The 14596-nt window shown below is 41.5% G+C and overlaps 1 protein-coding gene across 1 annotated transcript in view; it reads right to left on the bottom strand.

Annotated features, from left to right (window-relative positions):
* Window positions 1-6669: 6669 nt before the first annotated feature.
* Window positions 6670-14596, bottom strand: part of LMNB2 (lamin B2) — a 44653-nt gene continuing 36726 nt past the window's right edge. The window contains exon 12 of the mRNA XM_086947256.1: window positions 6670-13491. Coding sequence (XP_086803382.1) covers window positions 13450-13491 — 42 coding nt within the window. The 3' untranslated portion in view covers window positions 6670-13449. The remainder of the gene's footprint in view (window positions 13492-14596) is intronic.

The following is a 14596-nucleotide window of genomic DNA, read 5'->3' as shown; positions in this document are numbered from 1 at the left end:
GTGCGTAATTGTTTAAACTTTGTAGCGCTTGCATGATTGTTTTGACCTTTGTAGTGCTTGCACCATTTCTGGTCCGATTTAGTATTACTAGCGCGATTTCCCTCGGCGCCTTGCTCTACTCCCCTTCCCTCCATTTTGTCCCTGTTGTTGTTGTGCCTCCGTGTGCGCTGACCTGAGCCCGCCCCGCCTCCCAGCTGAGACGCCCTCCCACTGATTAGGTACAGCGCTCCCAATCCCAGAAACGCTGTGATCTCTCTTCGCTCCTGCCCTGAGTGGTCGCTCCCTTGTCTCCCCACCGAGACTCGGTATTGTAGCACTGCGCTGCCTGCATTCGACTGTGCCTATATTGTTTATCAGATCATAATTGTTTTACTTTGTAGTGCGTGTGTAATTGTTTAAACTTTGTAGCGTTTCATAAGTGTTTTACTTTGTAGTGCGCACGTAATTGTTTAAACTTTGTAGCGCTTCATAATTGTTTTACTTTGTAGTGCGTGCGTAATTGTTTAAACTTTGTAGCGCTTGCATGATTGTTTTGACCTTTGTAGTGCTTGCACCATTTCTGGTCCGATTTAGTATTACTAGCGCGATTTCCCTCGGCGCCTTGCTCTACTCCCCCCCCCCTCCATTTTGTCCCTGTTGTTGTTGTGCCTCCGTGTGCGCTGACCTGAGCCCGCCCCGCCTCCCAGCTGAGACGCCCTCGCCCCTCCCCCTCCACTCTCCATATATGACAGGAGTTCCCGCGCGCAGCGTTTACGCGCAGCGACCGCGCCCAATCCGCGCCGAAGGTGCGCCAAAGGTAAGCCCGTCTACGCCCGTCCGCGCCTGGACCGCGCCCAGCGCCAGACCCCCTGGTCCTCGTAATGCCCGCCCCTCCCGCATTACCTACGATGCCGCCACCCTCCTAGCCCTTAACCCCGGTCGTGCCCCCAACTGCGTCCGAGCCGCCCCTGGACACACCCATGGACCTTTCTCTTGCTACTCCTGCAAATTCATCGGCACCGACAACATCTCCGCCACGACCACAACACAGATTCCCGACCCTAACCTCCTACAGTGCATCCTTCTCAACACTCGATCGGTCCACAGACACGCCATTGACCTATGGAATCTACTAGACACCATTTCTCCGGACATCGCCTTCCTCACGGAAACATGGATGAATGCTTCCTCCGCACCAGACATCACCATTGCCATCCCTGAAGACTATAAGATCACTCGCAAAGACCGCACCAGCCACACAGGAGGAGGAATCGCTATCGTCCATAAGAAATCAATCCGCATATCAACCAGCTCTGACGCCAACCTCGCAAACTCCGAACACCTTCACTTCCAGATCCACGTCGACCCCAAAACCACACTCAGAGGCACCCTCCTCTACAGACCACCAGGACCCCGCGCAAAATTCAGTGAAGACATCACGGACTTCATCACCCCACACGCGCTCCCCTCCAAAGACTACATCCTTCTGGGAGACCTCAACTTTCACCTCGAAAAGACCAACGACCGCAACACCGCCACCCTCGTGGACAACCTCGCCAACCTCGGACTTAAACAACTAGTCACCTCCCCCACCCACATCGCAGGTCACACACTCGACCCCATCTTCACATCCAGCAACCATGTCTCCTTCAGCCACACCACAGACCTCCTCTGGACTGACCACAGCTGCGTTCACTTCACCTACAACAAACCAAAACCCAGCAACCACATCCAACCTACCCTGCAAAGAAACTGGAACAAAATCACCACGGACCAAATCTCCGCATCGCTCCTTCAAGACACCCCAGCCCTCTCTTCTAACGCTAACGAAGCCGCCGCCAACCTCACCCTGTGGCTATCCAACACCGCTGACACCCTAGCACCACTGAAAAAACGTCAAAACAAACCTGGCAGCAAGAAGGCCTCATGGTTCAACGATGATCTCAAGAAGTCCAAGAAACTCTGCCGCTCCCTTGAAAAGGCCTGGAAAAAAGACCCAACCACCAGCACCAAGGACGCCTTCAAAAACGCCACCCGCACTCACCACCAACTAATCCGAAAAGCCAAGAAAACAGCATTCAAGGATCGACTTGACAACAACGCCCACAACAGCAAGGAACTTTTCAACATCGTCAAGGAATTTTCCAATCCCTCGGCCAACTCCAACGACATCACCCCCTCTCAAACCCTCTGCGACTCCCTAGCCTCATTTTTCCACAACAAGATTGCAGACATCCACAACAGCTTTGACAACCAACCCGGAAACCAACCCACCCTACCATTCGCCGATCATCTTCCTCCCGTGAACACCCTTAACGACTGGAACCCAATCTCCGCTGAGGACACCATCCGCCTGATGAATTCCATCCACTCAGGATCCCCCACAGACCCATGTCCTCACCACATCTTCAACAAAGCAGACTCCATCATAGCACCGCACCTCCGAGACGTCATCAACTGCTCCTTCAACTCCGCCACCTTCCCGGAAGACTGGAAACACGCTGAACTCACCGCCCTTCTGAAAAAACCCACAGCCGACCCCACCGAACTCAAAAACTACCGTCCCATCTCGCTCCTTCCTTTCCCGGCCAAAGTCATCGAGAAAGCTGTCAACAACCAGCTCGCCGCCTTCCTCGAAGCCAACAAATCCCTCGACCCCTCACAATCTGGCTTCCGAGCAAAACACAGCACTGAGACCGCCCTCATCGCAGCAACAGACGACATTCGAACTCTACTGGACAATGGAGACACAGTCGCCCTCATCCTCCTTGACCTCTCTGCAGCATTCGACACAGTCTGTCACAGCACCCTTTTACAACGCCTCAATAACATCGGAATCCAAGGAAAAGCACTTGAATGGATCACCTCGTTCCTCACCGGAAGAACCCAGAGAGTCCGCCTCCCACCATTCAAGTCCGAGGCCTCTGAAGTCATCTGCGGCGTACCACAAGGATCCTCACTCAGTCCCACCCTCTTCAACGTATACATGAGTCCCCTCGCAGCCATCGCACGCCAACACAACCTCAACATCATCTCTTACGCGGATGACACTCAACTGATCCTTTCTCTCACCAATGACCCCAGCACCGCCAAAACTAACCTACACGAAGGAATGAAAGAAGTTGCCGAATGGATGAAACAAAGCCGTCTGAAACTGAACTCAGACAAAACAGAAGTCCTCATCTTAGGTACATCCCCCTCTGCATGGGACGACTCCTGGTGGCCGGAAGCCCTCGGAAAAGCACCCATCCCGACAGACCACGCACGGAACCTAGGCGTCATCCTGGATTCTTCACTCTCAATGAACAGACAAGTCAGCGCCGTATCCTCTTCCTGCTTCAACATTCTTCGCATGCTCAGAAAAACATTTCGCTGGATCCCCTCCGAAACAAGGAAAACAGTCACCCACGCTCTGGTCACGAGCCGACTAGACTACGGAAACACCCTCTACGCAGGTACTACCGCAAAACTCCAGAAGAAACTCCAACGAATCCAAAACGCCTCAGCCAGACTCATATTAGACATCCCACGCAACGAACACATCTCTGGTCACCTTAAAGACCTCCACTGGCTACCCGTCAATAAGAGGATCACTTTCCGACTGCTTACCCATGCACACAAATCACTCTACGACATCGGTCCAGAATGCCTCAACTCACGACTGTCCTTCTACACCCCCTCCCGCCAACTACGTTCTTCCAGCCAAGCCCTCGCCACTGTACCTCGCATCAACAAGACCACCATGGGAGGCAGATCCTTTTCATACCTGGCTGCTAAAACATGGAACTCACTCCCCGCCTACCTTCGCCTTACCCAGAACCACCTAGCATTCAGAAAGCAACTCAAAACGTGGATATTTGACAAGTAATCCTCCTCCCCTTCCTAAGCGCCTTGAAACCCTCTGGGTATGTAGTGCGCTATATAAATTCCATGACTTGACTTGACGTCTACGTCGAGACACTCCATGACGTCGAGGCACTCCCTGACGTCGACGCACTCCATGACGTCCAGGCACTCCACGACGGCCCCAACGCCGACTGGAACCGCGTCATAGCTCAGACGTGCCGTTACTGGGGACAACCCCAGAGATTACAGCATGGGACTCGGTAGAGGACCTACCCTCACCTCACCCAGAGGCTGAAGATGCCTTCAAACTCCTCTGTCTGAAACCTGGAAGCCGAAGCCCCCTAGAAAAGAAGGTACAGAGAAGACAGGTGTCCAAAGACACAGGCAAGCATAGAGTACAAACCCTGTGAGCTTCAGCTTTGGCCTTCAGTTCAGCTGCAGACAAAGCACATGTCAGACTAGAAATAGTCTAAAGACAAGAAGACTGCAGAAATTCTGCCAAAAAACCACAGCAGAATGCAGATAAAGGCCAAAGACGTCGAGTGAAGCTACAAAAATCCAAAAATATCACAATAATAGTATAGAAAAAGCTCAGAAAAGAAGAGCTAATGCTCCAGGGTCCTGCTAGCAGGAGCCGGAAAAAAGAACTGAAGGTGAAAGGGACCTGCACTGCATTCTGGTGGGCTTCTGGAAAGTTCTCTTAAAGGCACAGTATCCTGTTTTGAGCCACATAATGGCAGCCTATGGGGCTTGTCTGTCCACTCCTTCCTCTCTATCATTCCAGAGGGTTTTGCTGTTAAAAGCAAGGTTTTTCTCTGTGGAAAACCCTGGACAGGCTGTGCTGTTGTGGTTTTTGGTGGAATTTCCAGTTGAAGTATTGGACAGTGTAGCCTGTGGATATAGGCTGCATTATCTGTCTTTAAATTCTCTCTTAAGTGTCTATGCAGGTCTGCATGTTTTGACAGCTTAAGAGATTATTTTTGATTGCTCCGGGGTCCGCGCACATGGGCGGGACTATTCACTAGATTATGACTATACACAGAGATCCCCTACTACAGAATTTTTAATTACACATTGGAAAAAAAATTGTGAAATGTCTTGGAAATACAATGGAGTAACTCCTGATCCACATGTACAAGCTTGGAAAAAAGGCAACAGACGTCAGCACACATGGGTGATGCCTACATTCAACTCTGATCATCACTTCCAGAGAGGAACATAGGTTCGAAGCTACAAAATGCCACCTACTTGTCCATAAAAGAATGCCTTTGAAGTTTCTAGATTCATTCTAATGCCTGAGGAATATCACAGAATGAGAAATCTGCTGTTATACGTGTCAGAAAAAGCTGCTTAAAGGTATCAACCAGCAGAAAAGGGGTGAGACTCTAGCTATTGTTCGCAACAATTAAATCTGCCTCTATGGTCAACTGAACTGCAAAATTGATATGAGTTTGAACCACCCAAGAGCTGATAGAAGGGTGGTTGCCCCAGGAAATGCCGAAGTGTGGATATTGCAGGGGGAACGGTTTGGCTAGGGAAGCCAGACATAAGTTCACAGTAGAATAGTTTTATTTGAAGCAACTCAGACAGGTGCATAGCACAACCAAGCTGTGCTGCAAACTATTGCTTGAGGAAAATTTCAGTGCCCAAATGTATGTGTAGCAGATGCTTTGGCGGAAGGATAGAGTAAGTAGAGGTTTAACCAACGTAAAAAAAAAAAGATCAAGGTCAAGGGACATTTGCAGGTAACTGAATGGGCTGTGAAGGGCAAAAATGTATGTCCAGCTGCGTGGCTGACTCAAGGCACCAGGAACTGATTCTTTATTGGCATTTGGCTAGCAGACTTAGGAAGGAAGGAGGTAATATGGTTCTGGTGCTGCATGTCCATTAGTTCTTGGTGTGGTTTAATATTTCCCAACTATTACAATCTTGTATGTAACCTAGAACTACACAAACTCACTCTGTTCTACCTGAACGTGTGAAGAGGTTTTCCAAGGCAAAAGGGGAAATGAGGAGTGCAGCAAGATCTAACTTAAATTAAAAAGGAAAGAGATCAAGTTGGAAAAGAAACCGATCGAGTTGGTTCCCTCCTGAAACAGAAGTTTTTTTGCTCTGCAAAGTCATTTTTCAGCAAAATTGGTGTGCTTTGGAAAAATGCTATGTAAAAAATCTGTAGCTGGAAAATGTTCTAAGAAAAGGTTTGCCTTTATGCTTGATTAAACACGATAGGGTATAACCAGGCAGATTACTCGTTGGGGCATTAAACTTTATTCATAATGTGTTTATGCGAGGTGGAACATGGGAATCTACCTTATATTCGGTGATATTATGGATAGTTTCATGATTTAGAGTTGGTGTCTGCTTTTTACGCATGTGCAATTTTTTGTTCACATTTTGATTTAGTGTGTTTTATAGGTATATTTGAGCGATGTAACTTATTTTTCTCTTTGGTGTACAAGAATGTGTACGTGGAGTGTTGATCTGAATTCTGATAAGCAAGTGCTTTGCGGATTAGGTGCTTGCCAAGAGAGTTTCTGTAAGCTTTTCATGCTCTTCATCTAGGTGTTGCGGTTTGCAAACTGTGTGCAGACATGAGGGGGACTCTGAACTTACAAGCATGTACCTTGATAGCTGCAATCTACTTCAATTTGTGGAGTAAAAATTCTGGATTGACAATAAAGTGCAGCAGGCATTTGTGATTAAAGTTTTTGTCCATAGACATGATATTTAATCCATTAAGTCATCACTTTGGAAATCTGCAGAACTCAGCTATACTCTCAGAAAACTTTTTTTAATACACAGTAAACTAAAATAATCAAAATGAAGACAAATGCTCAAATCAGATAAAAGTCAAAACATTTATTGGGAGTGTTGTACAAAAAGGTTCCAGTCAATATGTATTTTACAAATCATTGATAAAGACATTTGGCATGCATACTGGTATTCAAACAAAAACATTGAAATGATAAAGTCTAGATTTTCTTGAAGATTTAAAAATCTGTGTGCGAATATCGCTAGCAGTTTAGATTTCATCTGCTTTTTGTAGGTTTTATTGTACAAGCCTACAAATGTTTAAAACTTTATAAGCCATACAAAAGCTCTTGTACAGTAAAATTGAAAAAAACCCTGATAAGTTTACAATTGGGGTAACCACTGTATAAATAGAAAATCAGTTACTCAATAGGTTGATAAGATAAAAATGTACAGTTCAAATCAGAATGCATCAATTATCAAAATAGATTTCAAATAAAGTAATGAATATTTCTTAAGCCGCATGGTTAAGCTCCACCCAGAAAAGTTTATTGCTGGTTTATTGTGACTGCTTTGGCAGCCAGTAGAAGCTCCTTAACCCAGCTATAAGGTTTACACATTTGTCAGTGTCAGCAGCGCAAGCACTAATTCCTCTCTTCTGCAGCAAGCAACATATTATATTGTGTGCTAAGCCAATGTTTATATCCTATCTAATTAGCATTGACAGAGGTTACTCTGTGCGATTATATGGACAGTCAAGTATTAGAAACCAATGGTATGACTTGAAAAGCATGTGTTTCATGGGAGAGTTACATTTTTTGTGCTACCTTTAGTCAACATGGAATATCGTTAATGAACAGAAGCGGTTTTTATTATATTTGTTAAAAGTTCAAAGAATACTGTTAATCAGAGCCCTGGGAAGACCCACATTAGCTAGCTTTCCTTAACTTCTTCCTCCTAATGAAAATGTGGAAAGAGTCAATTTAAGTGCTATTGCATAAACCATTTGTCAGACAAGTTAACATAATTTGTGCTTCCCTTGGTTCTTACTTTTTCCAAGAGGATACCTTTTCATTCGGTCTAGACGTTAGCATTTCAATAAAGGCATTATGTTTACAAAATATTCAATATATGCTAATACAATCATAAAAATCCCTTAATTTAAGTAGCCTAAAGTTAAGTATATAGGAGAGCAAAACAAAATTCTGTTTCCCAGGCATTTTAAACCCTTTAAAGAGGTTTTTGGTTATCCAGGGATCCTTTCATCCCATTATGGTTTTCATTCTATGATACAAAACCTTCCATTCGCTGTTTTAAACAACCTTGTTTTGCCGTACAAACCAAACGGTGATGGATTAACATAAATGTAGTTATATAACAACTCAATGGGACTGCGATTAAAAAAATATATAGTATAGAGGATCACTTCACAGTTTCGTAGATTCACAGTGAAATAGTGTCTGGACTGGAAGCAAGCACAGAGCTCTGAAGTCACACAAGCCCTGGCCACGTTACTAGTTATGGAGCTCACTTTATAGCTAGAGTGAATGTACTACAAATGCTAGATTAGTCAGAACTACAGACAACCTGTTAAGACTATTTATTAGGCTAAATGTTTGTTATACTGTCACAATCTGTGTGCACCAAAATGCTAGGCTGTCTGAGGAAGTAATGTCTTAGTTATCTGTTGGATAACACGGAAATAAGCCTACCATTCACTAGAACAGGCGAAGTTCAAGACAAATTAGTGTATAAATTACAGATCATGTCTTTAGCATTTTGCAAATCATGTAGCCAAATTAAAAACCACAGTGCAAGTTGCTTTTAAACACTTACAATCCTCTCACCCAAATTAGAGGATCAAGACAGTTTATGGTACAGAACGTTGTGTATGATAAAACCATTTATGTGGCAGCTCTAACCTAAGGATAGCTAAATTTAACTAGTTGGTGCTTACTAAAGTAATGAACCATGAAGCGAATGAGTGGAGGGTGATCACTCATTGCAACAGACAAATGTCCACTTTTTAATGAAGTAAATATTAAGACCTTCCTATAAAAGAGGCATTTTTTTGGTGTATCTTTCTTTAAACAAATCCAACCTGACATCAGAAACAATTTTTGAAGTGGCTCAAAAATGCTGTTCACAGTTTGTTTAAAATTACCCAGTGTTAAACTGCTACATGTAAGATCCTCTTCAGAAAGCAAACTGTTATGGTAATTCTTAAACAATGCAATCAAAAGGTAGAAAGTCCCCAAATAATGTATTCCCTCTGTTTTAGAAGTAAAGTTGACAAATCATATAGGCCCTATTTTTAACCTCCAACCAGTGTAATGTTTAGCGTTGACACTTTTTTTGGGCTGCTCAAATAAAGCTCTATTCCCATGCGCCCTAAGGGGTTATTCCCTTTCATTAAATTCTAACGCCTTTTTGTACAGTCTCTGAAATCGTAGGTCTCTCATGGCTTTCAATTTTCACAGAGAAACTGTTGAGTATCTGGAAATGTGTAACCCAGTACTTAGCACTACATGAGATGACCTACAGTCAGCTTAAAGATATGTATGACCACACTGGTTGAAGAAGGGGCTGAAAAGCAAAAATTATAGTTTGATGCCTAATAAGCTGAAAATATGCAAACAATGCCAATGCAAGTAAATGTTCATTGTATAAATGGTATAGAAATTTTAAGATTCACAGACCCTGAAACTTTACTTGCTTTCAAATTAGCACCACAGTATGCTTACAATTAAACGTATTTGACTAGTCTGATACAGGTTCCGAATTAAGTTTCAAAATCAGAAACACAAACCTAGTATAAACTGCGGTTCCCCAAGAATATGAAAGCCGGGTTTGAAATTAATAAACACTACAAGCAAGTTTCAGAGCTCATAATTCAGCACGGTCAAGAAGAAATACAGGACACTCTTCACAACGGTGAAGAACAATTTGATTCCTGCCTTGTGTTCTGGAATCACAAGATTCAGAAGTCCTGTTGCCTGCTACATAGGCCACTTACAAAAGAAGAAAAGGCATACACTCACTACAGTAGTGTACATAATGCAATTCTGATGTTCACTCCCTTCTGCACAGATATGAAAACAGCAGGGTCTGTTCAGTACAGCAAAACTGCACGATAGATTGGTATAAGTATGGGTGCAAAAGAACAGATGTTTTCATTAGAAGATTGATAGCAGGCTAAATAATATAATAAGAAGACCCAAAACTTTGGCATTTTAACAATTTACTACCTTACTGCTCTCCACTGAAAAGTATTGTAGGATATTTTTTTTAAAAAAATAGGAGAAACAGTTAATAGCAAATTGCACTGCGTTATATGACTACAACTATTTCAGTAACAACCGTGAAAAAGGAGCAAAATATGTGGATATGGAGGGGGGCAGTTTTATACAGTCAAGTTATTCATTTTTCAGAAAAAACCTACATAGTGAAATGCATTTTGTGTATGTAAGACAGCTATCGAACAAGTGTTGAATGCCACGAAATTACTCAAAGCAGAGTTGCTTCAATAGGAAAACAAAATACTTTAATAATGTGGAATCAGTTTTGAATGTCTTATTCAATAATGACCAGGGCACTTGTAACTGGTACTATAATGAAAACCTAAAAGGCTCCCTTAAAAATTGCTAGTAATAGATTACAAACAAAATGCAATAGTTTCCTGTACCATCAAATGATTTAACCAACCGAAACAATTTAAATTCTTAATGCAAAATCTTTTTTAAATGTACATTAAGCTGAAGGAAGCTGAATGAACTAGAAACTATTGGCAGTGACAAGTGATAATTTCATTACGATTTTTGGAGATTATTAAATGAGGACTGTTTACAATAAGTTTAATATTTCCACAAATTCAAGTAACGGAAACATTTCATCAGTCCAGAGCACTTCTGACCCAAATAGTATTTAAGAGTGCATATACTAGCCATTAGGAAATATGCTCTGTGATGATCAGTGGGGAAAACACCAATTTTAGTCTTCAGTTCACATTGTTGAACGGCTGCAGAGAACATGCACGAAAATGTGTTAACTTCCTGGTTATGTGCCTCTTAGACGAATCCCAACTTTGATTAAAATGAGGTCCAGAAGGTAATTGGGTGATTTTTTAAAGTACACAAAGCATACCATGTATTTGACTCAATGTCAAATAATTTCCCTTTACTTCTTCCAAGCTGCTATTACTGCCAGTTCTTTTTAGTGACATAGAAGAGAATATACAGCTTTGATAACCAGTCCACAATTTTTCATGTCATCCTTTGCGCCCCTCACCAGGTGAAGGCTTTCAGAGAAAATCTGTTGCACAAATCGAGTTGTTGCAACTTGTAAGAAGTACAATAACATGAAAGGTTCAACCAGTCGCCAGGATGAAAATTGTTCCGGTCAAGGAGAAGACACCGTCTGCTATCAGGTAAATGAGCAGTACAAATCATACTATACCTGAAGTGGGAAACTTCCACTGGAGGCACCCATGTACTTGTACAGCACAGCAGTCAAGCATCTTAAAAAGTGGAATTACATATGGGTGGTTGAATGAATGCCCCAAAGACAGTAATTTAATCCTCTAATGTAACATTATTAGACAGCGGAATCTTTCAACAGAAAAAATGCAAAAAGCAGATTGCCAAAAGGCAAATCACATGCCAATCATGAGGGAAAGTGAATACACTCCAAAGGTGTGGAAAAGGCAGTGTTTCAGGACGAAAGTGCCCAAAATAAAGTACATCAACAAATGGATTTGTACTGAATTAACCCAGTGTAGAAATTAACACCTGTAACTATTCAAACCAGTGTAAAAGAAATACAAAATGAGGTGACCTGCCTTACCCATCTAAAGTCTTATACTGTCCAATTCTGCTACTCAAAGACCGTCCAGTTCAGAAACTTAAACACAATGCCATGTGCACGTGATACTAAAGGCAAACAAATGACTGTCTTGCCCGGTGGGCAGTCTAAGATTTACAAATGTGTAAATAGGGCCGATTCTTTCAAACAATGCATGCCATCAAAGCTTTTTGGATGCCCATGATTTATATAGCGCCTGCAAGTATCCTGAAGGTTTGAGAATTAGAACAAATATTGAGCGACTCAATGCTTCTTGTGGAAAAGCACATTTCTCAACTCTAGACCTTTTTAAAACTAACTTTAAGCTGGCCAAAGCATGTTGCAGAATGATCAATGTTTCCTTAATTTCTGAATTCAAATACATTCCTCCGCAGAACAGACCATTGAACCAGTTTACTGGCACAGATTTTAAAAAATGTTAAAAAAATATAGGTTATAAATATATTCACATGTGATGCTTTAACATGGTACGTTAGCAAGGACAACTTGTGTACAGCAGTTGGAAGGTGTATTATAAAAATAGCATCTCAATTACAGAAGCTGCATATCAAGTTAATCAATTGATTCTCTGAGAAACATAATTTCAGTTGGATATTTTACATACATACAGTTGCATGATTTTACAACAATTTGAACAATTTACTCAAGCAGGGTGGGACGTGTAGTGCAAAAAAGCGGCATAGTGCCATTATAATCTGCACAATTAGTATTTTTCTTTGCTCTTAAAAGAAATAACTTTTGAGTTTTCTATTGTTTTTCATTCTTTAGTGATCTAAAAATTCTGCCTTTCGTTGTGATATTGAGCAGCATCAACTAATATTTGACATTTCTGGTTACTTGACAACCATTTTTGCACTATTACATTTCCACCCTACCGGCAATTCAGCAGTCATCATTTCAGCTATAAAAATTGAATATCTAGATAATATCTGTCAGTCTACTATTTTTCATAGAAGCGAGCTTCCAAATGCCACCAAAAATAAAATAAAAAATTAAACACATGCAATCTCCAAAATGTACAACAGAGCACCATCAGGAGCGGTGGTAAACCTATGGCTCTTTTCAGCCAAATGCTAGGACCAGCAAAGCTTATATCCACAGCTCTCTGGAACAGTGAGTTTTAAAGAAAATGACTAATAAAATCCATCTGCAAGAAACCATGAGGCTTAGCAGCCACTTTCATATAGGTGTTGGGAGGAGACTAGCCCAGAAAACTCAAGTTCTATGGTTTTGGTCATGCTTTGTAGCAAGTTATCTAAAATAAGTTACTTGAATGGATTATGAGCCATAAAACTGGAGTTTCTGGATAAAAGGAGATGCCTTGTTTTCCAACTAGTAATCAGATTTTGCTGAAGAGCTCTTACCACAAAGAAAAAACTTTTAAGACTGCAGCAGACATGTCAAAAGCAGACTGCTACTCTTTTCGTTCGATGTGGACTCAAACTAAATTGATTTGAGTGCTCAGGTTTAAATTCCAATTGCATTAACATATTAACATAACGCTGTCCTACACAGAAAGCCATGGGACAGCTTGAGAACAAGGCAATAAGCAGAGCCAGTGAATTTACACAATCACGAGGAAAGTCTCAAGGTCTAGTTTCCAAAATAAAGATTTGCACATATGTGCACGTTTGCATCCACTATTTTCATTACTAAGCACAACTGATCAAATCTATCTCCGTATTGAAATCAGGACGATTGAGGCTGTGAACATTTACTCTGCACTCCATGAGATCTTACTCATTCCTTTCCTTAAGAGAAAGTATTCCTGGAACAATGTCTGTAAAAAAATGTGATTTACCTTCCAATAGTGTTTTCAGGAGGAAAGATGGAAGCTATTTAAAAGTTCTGGCAGTTTTCTTGAATTAAAAATGTGTTTTACAAAAATGTGACATGAGTAAAATTATAAAGGAAAAAAAGACATACAAAAATAGTTTTCAGTGGCTCCGAGGGAAAAATGCAAACAAATCAAAGTCCGCAAAAATAAAAAATAAAAATCATATATAACACTTTTTACATCACAAAACAGCCTCTCGATGTTGTTCTGGGATCACCCTAAAAGAGAAAAAAAAGGTTAATTGCAAAACAAATAAGATTAGATAATCTACAACTACATTATGCAAGCCAGATCGGTAGAGAAGTATAGCTATTGGTCAAAACAAGCTAATTGGATAGATTTACCCACCTACGAACCTTTTTCACGGCTTCAAACTGACATTTGGAGTTGGATTACAAAAAAGTCAGATATGTGTATATCCTAACCATGTTAACCAGGGGTCTCTGATTAGAACGCGCGCACAAACCAGTCTTTGAGGCTGTTAAAGAATGCCTTTGCCATCAAAGTACAAGATATACGACCACATTAGGAAAAAAGTGTACACAGATATTCAGCTCTCTGTACTTGAAGATACTAGTTTCTCCTTTCCTCCACATTGGCCAGTTTGCAAACAATCCCCAGTCTTTAAAACAGTTTTGTACAACAATAATGTTAAATACAGTTTTTTCTTGTAGTAAAAACTAGAAATTAATGAGTACTGGTAGGCCTTCAGGGTTGGGTAAAAAAAGCGTCCATGGGATGTACATTTTTTTTAGATCAAAAGCTATCCCATACAGGCTTCATATCCCTCTAGTGAAGCATTCACCATTGTGTGGGAGGGTAACCTGATATGAATGCACTCTCAGTATAATCTTAATCAGAATTAAAGGAGAGCCCTGCATGACTGCTGGAACTAGAGTTCCCAGAGCATGCAACAATGAGCCAAGCACAGCAAATATCTGATTAACAGACAAGTCCATTTAGGGAAAAAAGATTCTTTTTATATATATTTTCTATTATTCGCTCAAAATCTTAATGTATGTCTGGTAGCACAATTTCCTGACGTTCACCAACTTTCTAATGTACAACGCTCTGCAGAATCCTATTTTGGTCCTCTAGGTTTGCTATGTATTTTTTTTCCTCTATTTCTTTACAAACTGGGAAATTTGTTTTTGTTGACTGTAGTCTACATCATCCTCAAATATTCTTTTACTGTAAAGCACTCCGATACAGTTGTGGGTCACGTTCGCGCTATAAAAACCCTATAAATAAATAAAATAAATAAATTGAGTCAAGAATACCCACTGTGCACACCCAGTAAACACTGATTAGAGTGGACAGAAA

The sequence above is a fragment of the Lissotriton vulgaris genome, chromosome 12, assembly GCF_964263255.1.
Source record: "Lissotriton vulgaris chromosome 12, aLisVul1.2, whole genome shotgun sequence".
Lineage (NCBI taxonomy): Eukaryota > Metazoa > Chordata > Amphibia > Caudata > Salamandridae > Lissotriton > Lissotriton vulgaris.
This window is presented reverse-complemented; position numbering and strand designations above follow the sequence as displayed.